Source organism: Odocoileus virginianus, unplaced genomic scaffold, assembly GCF_023699985.2.
Source record: "Odocoileus virginianus isolate 20LAN1187 ecotype Illinois unplaced genomic scaffold, Ovbor_1.2 Unplaced_Contig_170, whole genome shotgun sequence".
Taxonomy (NCBI): domain Eukaryota; kingdom Metazoa; phylum Chordata; class Mammalia; order Artiodactyla; family Cervidae; genus Odocoileus; species Odocoileus virginianus.
Window position 1 is genome coordinate 3 of NW_027224487.1, and position 21,135 is coordinate 21,137.

The 21,135-nt window shown below is 38.2% G+C and overlaps 1 protein-coding gene across 1 annotated transcript; it reads right to left on the reverse strand.

Annotated features, from left to right (window-relative positions):
- Positions 1 to 323: 323 nt before the first annotated feature.
- On the reverse strand, positions 324 to 16,725 carry LOC110152734 (cytochrome P450 2C42-like). The gene is made up of 6 exons (XM_070464728.1): positions 16,643 to 16,725; positions 16,333 to 16,509; positions 10,500 to 10,641; positions 4,399 to 4,586; positions 1,555 to 1,696; positions 324 to 825 (listed from the first exon to the last, which is right to left on the reverse strand). Exons 1-6 carry the CDS (start codon positions 16,691 to 16,693, stop codon positions 644 to 646), a joined length of 882 nt encoding a protein of 293 aa, XP_070320829.1. The 5' UTR covers positions 16,694 to 16,725; the 3' UTR covers positions 324 to 643.
- Between the last annotated feature and the right edge of the window lie 4,410 nt (positions 16,726 to 21,135).

Here is a 21,135-nt window from a genome sequence, read left to right on the forward strand (position 1 = left end):
TTTTATCTTGATTCCTTGTTTGCAATTTCACTGATTTCCTCTCTAATTTTCATTTGTAGTTTTCTGTGGCTTACTTTGGATTTAATTCTTTACTATCACTGATCTCAGTATTTTCCTATTGAGGCACTCCTGAACACAATCTCTTTCAGTTTCAAATCCAAACCTCAAGTAACTCTAGGTGACATGCAGCCAAGAGAACTTTCCTGCTTAATCTCCCTAGTCCTCTGTGCTGATCACTATGAGACCAACATGACTTCTTTGGATTACTTTCCTTCCTTTCTTACTTGTATTAGGCACACTGTAGGGAAACTCTGAGAACTGGCTCATCAAATTACGCTTTTTATTAGGAACATACACTGGAATAATGACTCTCCATTGCCATACGCTAATCATCTTTTTCTATTGTTCTATTTCGTATTGACTACATAGTGCTACTCAATAATAGATAAAGCATTAGCATATGTGATGGCCAATAAAAATGTTACAGGACATGGAGAATAGCAGATATATTTCTGCAGTGAAACTGCACCATAACAAGAAAAGAGGTTGAGAAGACATTCCTAGGCAGAAGATGAAGAGGAAAGGAAGTGATCAATGGTCCAGATGAGAAGGAGTTGAATACAACACCATAGGAGACACCTCCTTATAGAGGAATGAAGCAGAGCTTGTAAGGAGGTGGCACAGAACCCAATCCTTTGGCAGTTGGGGTGGTGTCAATGTCCTTTGTGTCAATCACAGATTTCAAAGTAAATTTCTGTAAAATTGCTGTCAGGAATAAAAACACCTCCATGCGGGCCAGGCTCTCTCCTGCACAAATCCGTTTTCCTGAAAACAACAAACACAGAAAGTACATACTCCTTGAACATTGTGTTTCTGGATGTCAGCAAGAGACTATACAGTAACTATTGCTGAATGGTTGAATGGATAAATGTAAGCCACAACAGTTAGATAGACAGACATAGGCTAGATCCACATGCTGTCCACATAATTTCATATCTTAACAGCTATCCTTATTTACACAAATTTTTAATGAGCTTTGGCACTATGCCAAGTACCTCATTAACTATTCTCGTGCAATTTGATATTTCATGTTTTCATAAATCTTTTTCTTCTCCTGGAAACACACAGTATAGTTGTATTTTATGTTCTTAGTCTGATGTCCGCATCATCTTTATTTCCACTCCTCACAGCCTCTATGCTCTGCTCTAACTACGTCTTCATCAATCTTCAACACATCTTGAAGTTTCAAGTTTTACAACACATTGTTCCTTCTAGTTAAGGTGCACTCCTCTTATATTTTCAGCACCTAGCTCAAATTTTATTTCTGAATTTGAAAGAATTGGGTCATCTTTCCAAAGCTTTGGTGACTTAGTCCAATAAAGAGCATATATCATGAGGAGGGAAAGTGTGTCGGCATTACAATTGCTACGCCTGAGTATAGGAAAACAACAATTCAACCAGCCCCTGAGTGGGAATTTAATAAGAAGTTCCAACTGATCCCTGTCCCCCAAAGCATCTTGTCCCTTGAAGTAACAAAGGAAAAAATTTTGTTACCTGCTGAGAAAGGCATGAAGTAGTCACTCTTTTTAAAGTTACCACTCTCATCCAGGAAGTGGCCAGGGTCAAACACTCCTGGGTTAGGAAATACTTTGTCATCATACAGCACAGAAGTCAGCGATACTAATACCTCTGTGCCCTGGGAAGAAAAGATGAAGATAAACTGAATTATAAAGAAGTCATGGAGCTGGAAGAAATGTTATAAATTATTTATTACAATCTTATGACCTACAGGTGAGGAATCCTAGGTCCAAAGAAAGACAACGGCATTTTGAGCCAGACGAAGTAATAAACAATGAAAAAGCTTAAGGCAAGTGACAGTGATATTGCTAGTGTTGACTTCAGTGGCATTTGAAGTAGTGAGTCCATGGATCCTAGGGTGTTAGACCTTATGAATCCATTCTGCTTATCATACTGGTGTCTGTCCCCATCAGCTGCTTTATATTACTATTTTAGTTTTCACTCATCTAATATGTAGATTATGGTTCAAAACAGGGAGACTCTGTTAGAGCTTAGGATGTCTGGATTATCTGTTCATAAGGCTTTTATAAAGAGATTTCTCATCTAATTAATAATAACTTCTGTGATAATAACAATAACAACTACTAGTATTTATCATTGTCACGTGGATTGTTTCTTAAAGTATATGGCAGGGTTCATCAGAGATGGATGCTAGCTTAAAAACAAAGAAAGGATAAAAAAATAGAAAAATCATTTTAAAACAATTCATCTTAGGGTGACTGACTTAAGCAACATTTACCTATTAATGCTAAAATCGTAGGGTGAATGTTAAGCATGAAATTTACCAAGTTCATAGCTCAACTGGTAAAGAATCTGCCTGCATTGCAGGACACCCAGGTTCAATTCCTGGATCACGAAGATCCCCTGAAGAAGGAAATGGCAATCCACTCCAGTATTCTTGCCTGGAAAATCCAATGGACCAGAGGAGCCTGGCAGGCTACAGTCCATGGGGTCGCAAGAGTTGGACATGACTTAGTGACTAAACCACCATCACCAGTATGTGCCATAGATTTTTATTAATTAAGTGTAAAAATAAAGTCAGAACTTAGGCCATGGAGAAACCTGACAGATACTATTTTATTATGTGAACAACAGTGCATAACCAATAACGAGGTAAGTGACATGATGTGGCCTCCCACCTTCCCAACGAATTTCAGTGGGAAACACAAAGCACCTATGTAGTTCTCTTGCTCAATCATAGCTGGAATCTAATTTCCAGAGAACCAGCTTGAAGAATGTTTTACATGAGTATTGGCCTGGACACTTCACAAAGTGAAATGTACTGAAAGAAAGCAAAGAGGGCAAAGAGAACTCATAAAGGAAGACTAAAAAGTAAAGATAGCCAGATTTCATGCTTGCTCTTTGGCTGGATATTGAGTTGAAAAGGGCAAAAAAAGACTACAAAGGATATTCCAGTAAAAGTGAGAAAATTTGAAATATAGGCTAGGGGAATCTCCCTGGTGGTCCAATGGTTAAGACTCATGCTTCCACTGTTTTAACATCTAAAGTTATTAATAATTTTAGTTTGTGTCAATGCCCACATTTTACTTAAAAGGGAGGTGTTATATCATTTTAAATATCCACTAGGAGAAGGATGAACTTTTTGTGGAAGAATATAAACATTGCCTAAAACTCAGCATTTTCTCATTTATAACAATTGATACTCAACAAAAAGTTATTAGGCACATCAAAGGCACAGCTAGGTGACCACAAGTAGAAGAGGGGAAGACTTATAAAATATGCCCACATCAGGGAATATTTCTCATCTCACTTTATAAGGACAACATTATCTTAATATCAGAAATCTGACAAGAAAATTTTGAGGAAGAAATATAGTAGACCAAAATTCTTTAAACACAGAAGTTCTGAACAAAATGTAGCAAACCAAATTCAGCTGTGTATATACTTATAATATGTATATTTAGTGGGAACTTGAGGCCATACAATCATAGCAATAGTTGCAGAAATCAATATGAATAAACTGTATAGCAATTATAACCTAAAAATCATAAAAAAATAAAGAGGGTAAAATTTCCTAATCTAATTTTTAAAATCTACCAAAATGTACATAAAACATGCTCAGTAGTGAGAGTTAAGTTAACCTCCACTCTCCTGTAGATCAGAAATGAAACAAAGATGAAACATGGATATTAACCCAGATTACAGGGCAATGTATATAGAAATTGCAATTAATTTAGAGAAAGATTATTAGTAATTATTTTAAAATTAGCAAATTTCCTACCATTAAAATCATCAAATGATGGAAGCTGATTATATTCCCATATTCCAGATAAAAGAAATAGAAAAGACTAAAAATTTTAGTAAAGCAAGAATAATATTAAGCACCCAGCAGGGAAAAAAACAACAAAATATTTGCAAGCCAATCAGTACACCAAAAATTTTTGAGAGAACTATAAACCCCCCAAAACTGGAAGTATATACCATATTTATTAACACAAAGATAAAGTGAGTCATGATGTTAAGCCTTTCTAAATAGATCAAATATAACACTGATAAAAATCCCAGCAGAGAGCTTTGGTTAATTGACAAACTAGTACTAACATTGTTTGGAAAAGTAAACAGCTAAGATCAGAAAAACAATATTAACAAAGCAGAACGAATTTGGAAGACTTACACTGCTACCTGTCAAAATCTGTTATAAAGCTTTCTAGACTAACCTGGAAACAAAACACAAACCATTGAATTGCTACACATATGATTTTTGTGCTTCTCTCATCTGTGTTCATTAAGGATTGCACCCATACCGTGAAGTGGGAATGTCATGACCACTGAAGTCACTGTAAGAGAAATCAATCTAACCTTGGGGATGATGTAGTTTCTGAATTCAACGTCACGGGTCACCCTATGGGGTAGACTAGAAGGGACCAGGTCAATGTATCTCTGGATCTCGTGGACCACAGCATCTGTGTAGGGCATGTGGCTTCTGTCCTGCATGCAGGGGCTCCGGTGTCTTCCAATCACATGGTCAATCTCTTCCTGGACCTTAGCTGATAAGAGATAGTATGACTAATGCAAAAAAGAAAAATGCATATCACATTTGCATACGAATTCAGGGATCAGTTCAGTTCAGTCACTCAGCCATGTCCGACTCTTTGCGACCCCATGGACCTCAGTACACCAGTCTTCCTTGTCCATTACCAACTCCCGGAGCTTGCTCAAACTCATGTCCATTGAGTCAGTGATGCCATCCAAACATCTCCTTCTTTGTCGTCCCCTTCTCTTCCTGCCTTCAAACTTTCCCACCATCAGAGTCTTTTCCAATAAGTCAGTTCTTCACATCAGGTGGCCAAAGTATTGGAGTTTCAACTTCAGCATCAGTCCTTCCAATGAATATTCAGGACTGAATTCAAGGATACACGAGGCATTATGAAGGTGTTCCAACATCATTATAAACATCAGTTAGGACTTCCCTGGTGGTCCAGTGGATAAGAATCTGCCTGCTAATGCAGGGAGCACGTGTTCAATCTCTGGTCTGGAAGATTCCATATACTGCCGGGCAACTTAGCCCGTGCCTCGCAATTATTGAGCCTATGTGTTGTAACTACTGAAGCCTGTGTGCCCTAGAGCCTGTGCTCCACAACAAGAGAAGCCATCACAATGAGAAGCCTGAATACAGCAACTAGAAAGTAGCCCCAGTCGCTAAAACTAGAGAAAGTCCACATGCAACAACAAAGACACAGCACAGCCAAAACTAAATGAATAAATAAACAAAAATCTTTCAAAAATAAGTTCCATTCCCAGAAGTACACCCAGACATAGAGAGAAAATGACTGTAATATAGATGTATGTAAGTCTCCTGCAAACTTGGCTTACAATACATCTATATATATCTCTATATTAACATACATGATAAAACAAATGATGAACTGTTTTAAAACATAAACAGAACATAACCTCAAGACATTATGGTCCTTGCTGAAAGAAAAATAGGAATCAGATGTTAATTTTTAACAAAATAATATAGAGGTAGAAAAGTTAAATTATACATGTTTTTGTGTATTTCTGTATTTGCACAATTTGTGATGGTACTCTTTTCATCTTCCAATTTCCATAAGCCACCACACTGAGTATTCTAGCAGTTTCTTCTGAAATTGATGCTATATTTCTAAATAATAATTCACCGTTTCTATTTTTAACATACCTATTTCTAGACAATATTGTCCTATGGGAGATTAGAATTTATTAGCATAGCTCCATCTCCACTTCATGCAGAACACACATAACACACATAATTCTGTTACTCCATTTCCCCCAATATATATAGATCACAACTTTCGGCTGTTAGAATTTCATTTTATCATCATTCTGAATACATAAACAAAGCTTCCTGATCAGACAACTATGATTATGTTTCATTTTTTGTATTTTCTTGGACTTAAATATGTCTCTTTATTTCATCTTATACATTTCTGTATCTTGATCTAGACTTATTTCCAAATACTGAGATAAATATTCCAAACTCCAAATAATAATTTTCATTTTATAAGGAAATCTCAGATCATAAATCACTTCTCTTTTGTTTGGTGTCTCCCTTCATAGCTGCTTTATCTATCTAATCCATTTTGCAGTGGATATTCTCTATGACTGATACCTAGCAATAGCCCTGACACTTTCATTCTCCTTCATGAGTTCTCAAGATTTCTGGAGCCATGACTTCCTGTGACATGACTTTAGATCATAAATCACTTCTCTTTTGTTTGGTGTCTCCCTTCATAGCTGCTTTATCTATCTAATCCATTTTGCAGTGGATATTCTCTATGACTGATACCTAGCAATAGCCCTGACACTTTCATTCTCCTTTATGAGTTCTCAAGATTTCTGGAGCCATGACTTCCTATGACATGACTTCAGGCATTTGGATGAGAAAAGGGAAGGAGTAGGTAAAAATTTTGTCAAACACAAAATTACCCTTTATAAAATTACCCTTTATAAAATCAATACCCAGTTTGATAGTTGCTCTTGAATTCTGATGCTGTTGTGAACTCTAATCCTTTATCTATGACCTGCTAAATCTCTCTGAAAGTTTTTGTGATTTTCTCTTTTATCCTGGTGTTCTGAAGTTTCACGACCCTCTATCTTGGGGTGAATGTTTTTATTTCATTCACTCTGATAGACACATCAAGAGAATTATCTATCTACTGGGCAATATTTGGAGGTCTTTTCTCCAGAGTGTTCACTCTCTGGAGCTCTTCTCTTGCTGCTGAATTTCAGGAAGCAGGATGCAGAAAGGAGCTGAGTCTGAATTCAAGATGTGGATTCTTCCCTATACTTTCTTCCATGCTGTGACCTCACTCTTTCCTCCTGTCTCTGCCCAGTGTCCTGGGCATAGGGCCTCTTAGATTCCACTTCTCTAGAAAGTAAACCTCTCCCATCCTGTTGGGGGAACACAGTGATATGATAAAGTGAAAGTGTTAGTCTCTCAGTCATGTCCCACTCTTTGTGATCCCATGGACTGTAGCCTTCCAGGCTCCTCTGTCCATGGAATTCTCCAGGGAAGAATACTGGAGTGGACTACCATTCCCTTCTCCAGGGGATCTTTCCGACCAAGGGATTGAACCTGGGTCTCCTGCATTGCAGTCAGATTCTTTACCTTCTGAGCCACTAGGGAGTTGTCACAGAGTTGTGACTAGGTGAGCTACTTTTATCAGCCTTTGTCTCCCTCTATTCTGCTTGACACCTGCTACTTCTAAATGCTGAAACTTACAGAATGGTAGGAATATAGATAACTTTTCCTAATTATGTATCTTCCTTTTCTGATATTTAGGACACAACTTAATCTTCTCTGTGCTGTGCTTAGTTGCTCAGTCGTGTCCGACTCTTTGCAACCCATGGACTGTAGCCCACCAGGCTCCTCTGTCCATGGGGATTCTCCAGGCAAGAATACTATAGTGGGTTGCCATGCTCCCTTCTCCAGGGGATCTTCCCAACCCAGGGATCGAACTCAGGACTCTCGCATTGGAGATGGATTCTTTATCGTCTGAGCTACCGGGAAGTCCAAGAATACTGGCTAGGCAGCCTATCTCTTCCCCAGGGGAACATTCCTGACCCAGAAATCAAACCGGGGTCTCCTGCATTGCAGGTGGGTTCTTTACCAACTGAGCTACCAGGGAAATATCTTCCTTTTCTGATATTTAGGATACAACTTCATCTTCTCTACTGACTTCATTATTACCCTTCAATATGTTCTCTGTGTTTTAGAAATTTGTTAAAGGTCTATCTGTTGCTGTTTCCGGGCCTCCTCTTGTCCAATATTAGAAAACAGATTCTCATTTGTAATAGTTCATAGTCATTGTAGAGGCATCCTGACACATGACAGGACATTGTTTCTAAATTGCTATGAATAATCATAACTCCTTAAAAGTAAATGTCTTATATAATGTTCTTTGTAAAAGATAAAATTATAGACCACCAAAGTTCTTATTTTGGCAAGCACTGTTTCTCTAGAACCAGATTTCTGGACTAATAAAATACCTTTACAGGCACCTTAAACCTGAATAGTACAATTTCTTGTGAACCTAAATTTTTAGATCACTTCCCAGAAAGTAGACACTATCTCTAGCTACCTCACTAAATTTCTAGGATTTCCATTCAGGCTTCAGTAAGGAGAGTTTCCAGAGAAAGAAATGGCAACCCGCTCCAGTATTCTTGCCTGGAGAATCCCAGGGACAGAGGATCCTGATGGGCTGCCAGCTATGGGGTCGCACAGAGTTGGATACGACTGAAGCGACTTAGCAGCAGCAGCAGCAGCAAGGAGAGTTTCCATTTCCCCTACCCTGGCTTTAGAACACTGCATGTTTAGAATGAGGTGACAACAAAGTGGCCTTTCCATAATAAAGCCATTATGCAGCCCCACGCCAGTTCATGCTGGGAGTGCCTGCTACTCATGACCTCCATGAAATCCAGATGATGCTTTATCACTTTTGTTACTTTCCACAGTGTCTTCACTCCTGTCTGTCATCCTCCTGTATTACGTAAAGATTTCCCAACACCATCCCTTTGTTAAATCTGATAACATTAAGCTGTTCAAACAGAGATTGATATTAAGAAGAGGTGGCAGAGGGAGGTGGGAGGGGGGATCAGGATGGGGAATACATGTAAATCAATGGCTGATTCATGTCAATGTATGGCAAAAACCACACAATATTGTAAAGTAATTAGCCTCCAACTAATAAAAATAAGTGGAAATAAAAAAGAGGAGGTGGCAAGAATACACAGAAGAACTGTACAAAAAAGATCTTCATAACCCAAATAATCACGATGGTGTGATCACTCACCTAGAGCCAGACATCCTGGAATGTGAAGTCAGGTGGCCCTTAGAAAGCATCACTGCCAACAAAGCTAGTGGAGGTAATGGAATTCCAGTTGAGCTATTTCAAATCCTGAAAGATGATGTTGTGAAAGTGCTGCACTCAATATGCCAGCAAACTTGGAAAACTCAGCAGTGGCCACAAGACTGGAAAAGGTAGTTTTCATTCCAATCCCAAAGAAAGGCAATCCCAAAGAATGCTCAAACTACCGCACAATTGCACTCATCTCACACGCTAGTAAAGTAATGCTCAAAATTCTCCAAGCCAGGCTTCAGCAATACGTGAGCTGTGAACTTCCAGATGTTCAAGCTGGTTTTAGAAAAGGCAGAGGAACCAGAGATCAAATTGCCAACATCTGCTGGATCATTGAAAAAGCAAGAGAGTTTCAGAAAAATATCTATTTCTGCTTTATTCACTATGCCAAAGCCTTTGACTGTGTGGATCACAATAAACTGGAAAATTCTGAAAGAGATGGGAATACCAGACCACCTGACCCACCTCTTGAGAAACCTGTATGCAGGTCAGGAAGCAACAGTTAGAACTGGACATGGAGCAACAGACTGGTTCCAAATAGGAAAGGAGTACGTCAAGGCTGTATATTCTCACCCTGCTTACTTAACTTATATGCAGAGTACATCATGAGAAACGCTGGACTGGAAGAAGCACAAGCTAGAATCAAGATTGCTGGAGAAATATCAATAACCTCAGATATGAAGATGACACCACCCTTATGGCAGAAAGTGAAGAGGAACTAAAAAGCCTCTTGATGAAAGTGAAAGAGTGAAAAACTTGGCCTAAAACTCAACATTCAGAAAAGTAAGATCATGGCATCTGGTCCCATCACTTCATGGCAAATAGGTGGGGAAACAGTGGAAGCAGTATCAGACTTTATTTTGGGGGGCTCCAAAGTCACTGCAGATGGTGATTGAAGCCATGAAATTAAGAGACACTTACTTCTTGAAAGGAAAGTTATGACCAACCTAGATAGCATATTAAAAAGCAGAGACATTACTTTGCCAACAAAGGTCCGTATAGTCAAGGCTATGGCTTATCCAGTGGTCACGTATGGATGTGAGAGTTGGACTGTGGAGAAAGCTGAGCACCGAAAACTTGATGCTTTTGAACTGTGGTGTTGTAGAAGACTCTTGAGAGTCCCTTGGACTTCAAGGAGATCAAACCAGTCCATCCTAAAGGAGATCAATCCTGAGTGTTCATTGGAAGGACTGATGCTGAATCTGAAACTCCAGTACTTTGGCCACCTCATGCAAAGAGTTAACTCATTGGAAAAGACTCTGATGCTGGGAGGGATTGGGGGCAAGAGGAGAAGGGGACGACAGAGGAGGAGAAGGGGACGACAGAGGAGGAGATGGCTGGATGGCATTACTGACTCAATGGACATGAGTTTGAGTAAACTCAGGGAGTTGGTGATGGACAGGGAGGCCTGGTGTGCTGTGATTCATGGGGTCGCCAAGAGTCGGACACGACTGAATGACTGAACTGCACTGAACTGAACTACTAGTAACAAGATGGAAAACACTCCCAGTCTCTTTCCAATATCTCTTCTGCAGTCATCCTGCTCACCATGTACCATACCTGTGACCTCTGGGTGCTTCAGCAGCAGGAGGAGCCCATATCTCAGAGTGGTGCTCATCGTCTCTGTCCCAGCTCCAAACAAATCAAATACATTGGTTGTCAAGTTTTCAAAAGTAAACTCCAATTGTTGTTTTTGTTTTTCCTAGGAATGATTTGATAAAATTGTTTGACAAGCTAGTTCATCAAAATTGCCCTTAATCCAAAATAGCTCATGGTTTTATAAAGTTAAGGCAACACACAAATTACTTGGTCTTCACAGAAAAAAAAAACAACTACTGTATAGAAAAACAAAATACTATAGATCAGTTGACTTAAATGTAATTTTCTCCTGCCTTATTCCTCATTTGCCTAAAAGTTCCATTCATCAGTCTCTTTTGCATTTAGGTAGTGGTTCAGATGGTAAAGAATCTTCCTGCAATGCGGGAGACTAAAGTTTGATTACTGGGTAGGGAAGATCTCCTGGAGAAGGCAATGGCTTCTCTGTCGCCTGGATATTGGAATGGCTACCAACTCCAGTATTCTTGCCTGGAATATTCCATGGACAGGCTTCCATGAAGCCTGGTGGGCTACAGTCCATGAAGTGGCAAAGAGACAGACACAACCAAGTGACTAACACATTCACTTTCAGGCTATGCAGCTTAATTTTTTGCCAACAAGATATAAATAGAAGCCTACTGGTACACTTCCTCTTTCTTACTCAAAACAAGTATTTGATAGATTGAAAGTGAAGGCATGGAAAAAGGTATTCCATACAAATGGAAATCAAAAGAAACCTGGAGTAGCAATACTCATATCAGACAAACAGACTTTAAAATAAAGACTGGGATTTCCCTGGTGATCCGTGACTAAGATTCTGCACTCCCAATGCAGCGGGCCCAGGTTTGATCCATGGTTGGGGAACTAAACCTCACATGCTGCAACTAAGTGCTCACATGCCACAATTAGAAGATCCTGCATGCTACAACTAGGACCTGGTACAGCCAAATAAATAAAGATAAACAAGTAAATTAAATAAAGACTGTTACAAGAGACAAAGAAGGACAGTACATAGTGATCAAGGATCAATCTAAGAATATGTAACAGTTGTAGATACATATGCACCCAACATAGGACCACCTCAGTGTATCAGGCAAATGCTAACAGCCATTAAAGGGGAAATCTATAGTAACAAAATAATACTGGGCAACTTAAACTTACAGCACTGGACAGATCATCCAGACAGAAAATTAAGAAAGAAACACAAGCCTTAAATAACCCATTAGACTAGAAAAACTTACTGTCCTAGATATTAATTGGGCATTCCATTCAAAGGCAGCAGAATACATGCTTTTATCAAGCACACATGGAACATTCTCCAGGATATCATCTTGGGTCACAAATCAAAACTCAGTAGATTTTAGAAAATTGAAATCATATCAAGAAACTTTTCCAACCACCAGGCTATGAGATTAGATATCAATTACAGGGAAAACACACATGGAGACTGAACAATATGTTATTAAATAACCAATGGATCAAACATCACTGAGTACACACCCACCACACTGCAACCAATGGTATTATACACGATATTATACACAGAAAATCCTAAAGATGCTACCATAAAACTACTAGAGCTCATTGATGAATTTGGTAAAGTTGCAGGATACAACATTAATACATAGAAAAGAAATCTCTTTCATTCCTGTACACTAACAATGAAAGATCAGAATGAGAAACGAAGGAAACAGACTCATTTGCCATCACACCAAAAAGAATAAAGTATCTAGGCATAAAGCTACCTAATAAGGCAAAAGATCTGTACTCAGAAAATTATGAGATCCCAATGAAAAAATCAAAGATGACAAACAGATGGAGAGATATATCATGTTCGTGGATCAGAAGAATCAATATTGTGAACATGACTATACGACTCAAGGCAGTCTACAAATTACTCTATCAAATCACCAAGGGCATTTTTCACAGAATTAGAACAACAACAAAACAACAACAAAAAAAGCACTTGACAAGTTAAAAGTAAGCAGGCTGTTTTAAATACTGAGTAGGAGGGGCTGTTAACATGCAAAAACATTGTGAAGCTGTCCTTAGGCGAGTATTAATTTCACGATGCATTTGCAACCTCCAGTGGTCCAGTGCCATGTCTAATATTAAGTAATAAACACACTCAAGGGAGACCAAACACTCTGAATGAGTATACTTTTTAGAGAAAGAGTCATTGCCTTTGACTTTACACAAGCTATAAGTTTGTCAATTCAAAACTATTCAAAGTAAGTAAGTAAGTGCTCGGGCCTGGTGCACTGGGAAGACCCAGAGGAATCGGGTGGAGAGGGAGGTGGGAGGGGGGATTGGGATGGGGAATACATGTAACTCCATGGCTGATTCATGTCAATGTATGACAAAACCCACTACAATATTGTAAAGTAATTAGCCTCCAACTAATAAAAATAAATGAAAAAAAAGAAAGAAAGAAATGCAGTGAACTCATAAAACAATACTAGTATTTTCATTTCTTGAATTGGATTTGAAGACAAAGTGGTTATGTATACATAGCCTATCACTATTAGGCTATAGAAAACACTGCTGAAAGGAATTATACAAAACAATGTTGAAAGATTAAAGAAGACCTATAAAAATAAAGGAGGAGGGCGTGGCAACCCACTCCAGTATTCTTGCCTGGAGGATCCCATGGACAGGGGAGCCTGGCAGGCTGCAGTCCACAGAGTCAGATAGGACTGAAGTGACTTAGCATGCATTAAATAAAAAAACCTTCCTTAATGTAGATCAAAACACTCAGTATTTTTATGATAGCATTACTGAATTAATGTCCAAAAGAAGGCAGATAGGAAGTTTCAGAAATCCATCCCTCCACTGAAACAACTGACCATGCACAAAGTATCTGAGTAACTACTTTAGGACTCTGAAAACTAGTTAGACATTTGCAGCCAATGTGCTTAAGTGCAATGTTTCATAAATGTGACATCTTCCATGCTGGCTAAAGACATCTTCCATGCTGGCTAATGTTCCTCATAACCCAGTTCCAAGGCAGACAGTTATGGAATGTGTGGACTGTATTTGTGGTGTAGCCAGCGGATCTCAGAGCAGGAAACTGGACCACATTTTTCTACATTGGGATTGTGTGTTTGGATCATTGAGAGGCTGGCACAGAGAACAACCACTGTTTCAATCTCCATGGCTTTCATTGAAAACATAAAGAGAATGCCTTCTTTTCCTATTGATATTTAGGTACAGGTATTTAAGAGAATCTTTGTAAGGTCACTAACTATGGAGAAAATAGAGCAGAAAGTCAAGTGACCACACAAGATAAGAAAATAGTCTTGGCAAAAATAATCTGGAAAAATTACTACAAAAAGAAATGAATACAGTCTTCATCAAATAACAATAACAATTGTTAGAAGAGTGTAAAATCTTATTTCCAGAGTTATCACATTACATTATATAAAACTTACAAGTAGAGTCCACTAACAGAAGAAAAAAAATTGACACAAACCACTGTTGAGGAAGGCCAGACAGTGGAATTACTAGATTAAAAACTATAAGATACATGTCGTAGGTATGTGCAAAGAGATGAATTAAACCATGTACATAGAACTAAGAATATCAGAAAAGTAACAGAACAATAGGGAATATCAATAATGAGAACAACATCATAGTAAAGAATCAATAGAAATTCGGGAGCTAAAAATACAATACCAGAAAAATTTAAAAATTTACCAGAAAGTTTCTGGTATTGTACTTCTTACAATAAAAAGTAGTATACTGAAGTAAATCACTCACTACATCTAATAATTTTAAACTGTGTAAGTAAATATCCCATTTACAATGGAATATAATTATAAAGCCATAAAAAGGAAGGTCATCCTGTGGTTTATGATTGTGTGGATGGGACTTGAAGGCATTGTGCTAAATGGAATAAATCAGGAAGAGAAAATAAAATATCATATTATTTCACCTATACGTGGATTATAGGCTTTCTCAGTGGTGCAGTGCTAAAGAATTCACCTACCAAAGCAGGAAACACAAGAGACCTGGGTTCAATCCCTGGGTCAGGAAGATCTCCTGGAGTAGGAAATAGCAGCTCACTTCAGTATTTTTGCCTGGAAAATTCCATGGACGAAAGAGCTTCATGGGCTACAGTCCATGGGGTCGCAAAGAGTCGGATACAACTGAGCGACTGAGCATGCACACATACGTGGATTCTAAAATAAAAATCTGAACTCATAAATACAGAGAACACATTGGTGGCTATCAGAGATGAAGAGGGGTCAAAATGAATGAACGTGGTCAAAATTACAAACTTCCAGTTGTAAAATGTAAATAAGCCCTAGAGATATACTATACAGCATGGTAACTATAGTTAATACTGTATTGTAAATTTGCAAGTTGCTAGGAGTGTAAATCTTAAAAATTCTTATCACAAGAAAAAAATGCAATTATATGTGAGATGGATGCTAATTAGACTTAACGTGGTGGTCATTTTGCAATACATGCATATATTGAATCTTTATGCTGTACATCTGAAGCTAATATGTTATATGTTTATTATATTAATTCCTCAAATTAGAAACAAAAATGTACATTATTTACAAGAAAGTCACTTAAGACCCAAACACACAAATACATTGAATGATAAAGAAGAAAAAAGATATCGCAAGTTTGAGTAGCCAAATAAAGTCTTAAGAAGGCCTGTCCTCAAGAGAAGCTAGTTAACCAGAGCCTCACCTGCTAGGGTTTTATCAGACACTAACGAACTTGAAGGTGGAGAAATATCCCATCCAGTTATCTCTAGCATTCCATGTGGGAGAAGTGAAATTCCCAGCTCTAGCCCACTCTCGCTTTCCTGCCCCATCTTAGGAGGGAGAAAAACATTGAGAAACACACATGAAATTTACAGTCCAGAGGCATAGACTCACTAAAATTTTGCAATCCTTATCAAAATCACTACTGCCTTCTTGGTATAAATTGACAAGTTTATTCTAATATCCACATGGAAATTTAAGAGACCACTGAAGCCAAAACAATCTTTAGAAAGAACAACAAAGTTTAGTTATATTTCAATTTCAAAATTAACTACAAAGCTAGTAATTAAGACCACCAGATGATGTGATACTGACATAAGGAGTGGCAGAGATTATTGACATAGAATTGAGATTACACAAATAAACCCCCATATATTAAGTCAACTTATTTTTGACAAGATGTCAAGATGACTCAGGAGGGGAAAACAGTCTTGTCCACAAATGGTGCTCACAGACACTAACTTCCAACTCCATATCTATGCCAACCCATTTTATTTTACACTCAATTAAGGTTTCGCTCTTCCGTCCACCTACTCTTTCCCATCACACTTCTCTGCACTGCTGAATACAGCATACACCCATCTGAAATTCCCTCCCCTGTCCTTCAATGCAAATATATTATTATTTTTCCAACCACTGGACATACAGGAAGGCCAGCTGCCTTAAACCATTCTTTCCATTCCCTCACACAGTGTGTGCAATTACCATGACCATCTTCATATTACAGCATGATATTTTGTATTTTCTCAAAATAATTGGACACAACTTAGCGAATAAACAACTTGTTTATAATTGTTTCCATTTCATCTGAGACGTCATTCTGTCTCTTTGGGTAGATTCTTAGTACACAAAGAGCAGGATCAATTTTTCTACTTATCATGCACACAATAGATATTTAAAATGCTTGACAGCATTGCTTGCCTGACCATTAAAATAACTCTGGTAAATACAGAACTAGTCAATAAACCACAGAATGCACAATTGATCAGATAACTGAACTGTCATTAACATTTTACCTGCTCCATTCTGATCAGGAAACAATCAATATAGTCCCGAGGGTTGTTAATATCCAGGGATGCTTTGTGTTCCATTGCTTTCTCCAACGCATAACTTTTTATATCAGCAACATTTTTAAGTACTTTGTTATGACTTCCTGGTAAATAATCAATGAGTGCAGGGAAACTATTGCAAACCTAGGAGAGAAACAACTGTTTATTAAATGAAGATCACTTTAATAATAATTCTATACCATATGCCAAACCCTGGTCAGAAATGGTATTATAAGTATTAATATAATATGGTCTTTGTATTGAGGGAAATTCTTACCTTACAGGTACACAATTTGCTGTACTGATAGATGTCTATGAGGGAGAACATCCTGACCAGGGATCAAAGATGATAATCATTTCCTATAATCGAATATTTTATGTATAATATAAAAGCACTGTTATAAAAGTTATCTCATTTTCTTACATCAACTCTTCCCTATGATCATGAAATATGGGATGGCATGAAATACTATGACTCACTTTTTGTAGATGACAAACAACAGAGGTTAAGAGATATCCAGTCCAGAGCTGGTCCCTGATGTTTCTGCTGCTATCTCATAGACTCAAACACAATATCATGTTTCAGGACTGAAAGAATACTAAAAACCATGAAACTCAACTCAACATGATAAAGTCACTGGGACCCAGAGCAATTAAGTGACCTCTGCAAGGTCACATCATAGTCTTTTAGGTAGAGGGCAGAACATGTCAGCTCAGCAAATGTACACCTGTGATATTGGTTTGTGGTACCTACACCAAAAAGACCCAATCACCTTTATCATCCCCAAAACAATTACTTGTCAGTTAAGATGCAAACTGAAGCACCAAACATTCCTATCCTAGTCAGTGTCCCCTGGCAGTACTCTCCCCCTTGAAAGTCTCCCCCTTGAGACATTCTTTTCCTTTCCAAACACAGATATTTCTGCCAACTTAATGTGCTAAAGAAGTCCTTATGTGGTGACTGGGTGACAAGGCTTGTGGACAATGGAAGACTTTCCAGAAGGACATGGAAGTCCTTCTACTGCTGTAGGCATGCTTTGGGGAAGCTACCAAAATAGTATATGGAAAGTGGCTTTGGAAATTGATGGGAAAACCACTGAGCAGTGTCAATAGGACTGAATTACAGTTCTGTATTCTGGGCACGAACTTTTCTGTCTATCATTAAAGGGCTCCGCCATCATCCGCAGATGAGCACTCTGTGATTCTCAGCTCTGGGCAGGACTGTGCTGTTCGCACATTCACTTCACAGCTTGGTGTATCTGGACTGCATGGAGAAAAGAGCAGAAATGATTCCCAGAGAAGAAAGGACCTTGGCCTCACCTGAACCCATGGAGAGCTCACAATCCTGAAGTTTTCATTCAATTTTTCCATTAGATCTAGAAAAATCGGATCTTTATAATCAAAACGGTTGTGGAAAATAATGGAGCAGATCACATTGCAGGGAGCACAGCCCAGAATGAAAGTGGGGTCACAGGGAAACCCTAAAGAATAATAAACAATTTAAACATGTCATTAAAACATACATGAGACATTTGTATTTAAGATAAAAGGTAAAGGTAATTTTAGAAACTCTAAAACAATATTTTGGGCTTCCTTGTGACTCAGTTGGTAAAGAATCTGCCTTCAGTGCAGGAGACCCTGGGTTCAACCCCTGGGTTGGGAAGATCCCCTGGAGAAGGGAAAGGCTACCCACTCCAGTATTCTGGCCTGGAGAATTCATGGATAGTCCATGGGGTTGCAAAGAGTCAGACACAACTGAATGACTTCATTTTCACAAAGCAATATTTTGCCTACTAATTCCCTTAACAACAAGGTATTCCACATGCATAAAATCAACATATTACTTTTACCTTAACCTGAGTATATCGTTTCACCCTAGCTATATAAACAATGGTTTTTGACAAAAAATTCAATTAAAATCCATTGCCTTTACTTGTACTCTTTTCAGCCAAGATACCTGTTAAGTTCAAGGGAAAAAAAAAAGGAAAACAGTTTAAAAGGCTATTTTTATCTCATTTTATAACCTAAACTTATCAGCACTGAATATTATCTGTTTGCAAAGCCTGTAGAAAATAAAGCACTGATAAAGAAAAAAGGAGAATAGTTGAGAACCTCAACATGCATTTTATATAATGAATAGTTGAAAGAATTATATCTAGAATTAACAAGGAATTTAAACTGAGATTATAGGTGAATTCATGTATTTGAAAGAACAGATTTTAAAAAGCAGCAAGTTCCATGCTGTATGAGAAGAAAAACTAATACAAATGAACAATGTTGGCCACCACAACACTATAAAGCAAAAATCCTCCAATAAAAAAAAACAAATAAAATAAATGAGAAAAAGAAAAGTAACTTTTTATAAAATGAGTTTCTTGTCTAAAATATGAATTGTTGTTATTGTACAGTCATTAATTCATGTCTCTCTCTTTGTGACCTCACGAACTGCAGCACGCCAGGCTTCTCTGTCCATCACTATCTCCCTGAGTTTGCTCAAACTCATGTCCATTGAGTCAGTGATATTATTCAATCATCTCATCCTCTGTCAGCCCTTTCCCTCAATATTCCCCAGCATCAGGATATTTTCCAATGAGTCAACTCTTCGCATCTAGTTGGACAAAGTATTGGAGCTTCAGCTTCAACATCAGTCCTTCCAAAGCATATTCAGTGTTGATGGTACCACTTTAATGACAGAAAGTGAAGAAGAACTAAAGGCTTCTTGATGAAGGTGAAAGAAGAGAGTGAAAAAAGCTGGCTTAAAACTCAACATTCAAAAAATTAAGATCATGGTATCTGATCCTATCTCTTCATGGCAAATAGACTGGCACAACGTGGACAGTGTCAGATTTCATGCTCTTTGTCTCCCAAATCAGTGACTGCAGCAACAAAATTAAAAGATGCTAGCTCCTTGGCAGATTAGCTATGTCAAAGCCAGACAGTGTTTTAAAAAGCAGACATCACTTTGCCCACAAAGGTTCATATAGTCAAAGCTATGGTTTTTAAGGTAGTCATGTATACATGTGAGAGTTGGACAATAAAGAAGGCTGAGTGATGAAGAACTGACACTTTCAAACTGTGGTGCTGGGGAAGACTCTTGAGAGTCCCTTGGACAGCAAGGAGATGAAACCACTCAATCCATACCAGATGATCTGCTATTCCCATCTCCTTAAGAATATTCCACAGTTTGTTGTGATCCACACAGTCAATGGAGAAAAGGAAAGTTTTACCCGCCTGAACACAGAATTCCAAAGAATAGCAAGGAGAAATAAGAAAGCCTTCCTAAGGCGAGGGTGGGATGTTTCAAGAGAACAGCATTGAAACATGTATATTATCTAGGGTGAAACAGATCACCAGCCCAGGTTGGGTGCATGAGACAAGTGCTCGGGCCTGGTGCACTGGGAAGACCCAGAGGGATCGGGTGGAGAGGGAGGTGGGAGGGGGGACTGGGATGGGGAATACATGTAAATCCATGGCTAATTCATTTCAATGTATGACAAAAACTACTGTAATGATGTAAAGTAATTAGCCTCCAACTAATAAAAATAAATGGAAAAAAATTAATAAAAAAATTTTAAAAAAAGTAAAAAAAAAAAAAAAAAAAAAAGAAAGCCTTCCTAAGTGATCAATGCTAAGAAATAGAGGAAAACAATAGAATGGGAAAGACTAGAGATTTCTCTGAGAAAATTAGAGATACCAAGGGAACATTTCATGCAAAGATGGTCACAATAAAGGACAGAAATGGCATGGACTTAACAGAGCCAGAAGATATTAATAAAGGTGGCAAGAATACACAGAAGAACTATACAGAAAAGATCTTCATGACCCAGATAACCATGATGGTGTGATCACTCACCTCGAGCCAGACATCCTGGAGTATGAAGTCAAGTAGGCCTTAGGAAACATCATGTGAAAAAGATACTGGAGGTGATAGAATTCCAGCTGAGCTATTTCAAATCCTAAAAGATGATGCTGTGAAAGTGCTGTACTCAATATACCAGCAAATTTGAAAAACTCAGCAGTGGCCACAGGACTGGAAAAGGTCAGTTTTCATTCCAATCTCAAACAAAGACAATGCCAAAGAATGTTCGAAGTATCACACAAATTCACTCATTTCACATGCTAGCAAAGTAATACTCAAAATTCTCCAAGTGAGGTTTCAACAGTATGTGAATCAAGAACTTCCAGATGTTCAAGCTGGATTTAGAAAAGGCAGAGGAACAAGAGGTCAAATTGCCAACATCCATTGGATCTTAGAAAAAGCAAGAGAATTCCAGAAGGACATCTACTTCTGCTTCATTGACTATGCTAGAGCCTCTGACTGTATGGATCACAACAAACTGTGGAAAATTCTTAAAAAGATGGGAATACCAGACCAACTCACTTGCTTCCTAAGAAACCTGTATGTATGTCAAGAAGCAACAGTTAGAACTGGACATGGAACAGTGGACTTTTCAAAATTGGGAAGGAAGCCTGACAAGACTGTATATTGTCATCCTGCTTATTTAACTTCTATGCAGAGTACATCATGGGAAATGCTGGGCTGGATGAAGCACAAGCTGGATCAAGATTGCTGGGAGAAATATAAATAACCTCAGATATGCAGATGACACCACCCTTATGGCAGAAAGTGAAGAGAACAACTAAAGAGCCTCTTGATGAAAGTGAAAGAGGAGAGTAAAAAGCTGGCTTAAAACTCAACATTCAAAAAACTAAGATCATAACATACCGTCCCATCACTTCATGGCAAATAAATGGGGAACAATGGAAACA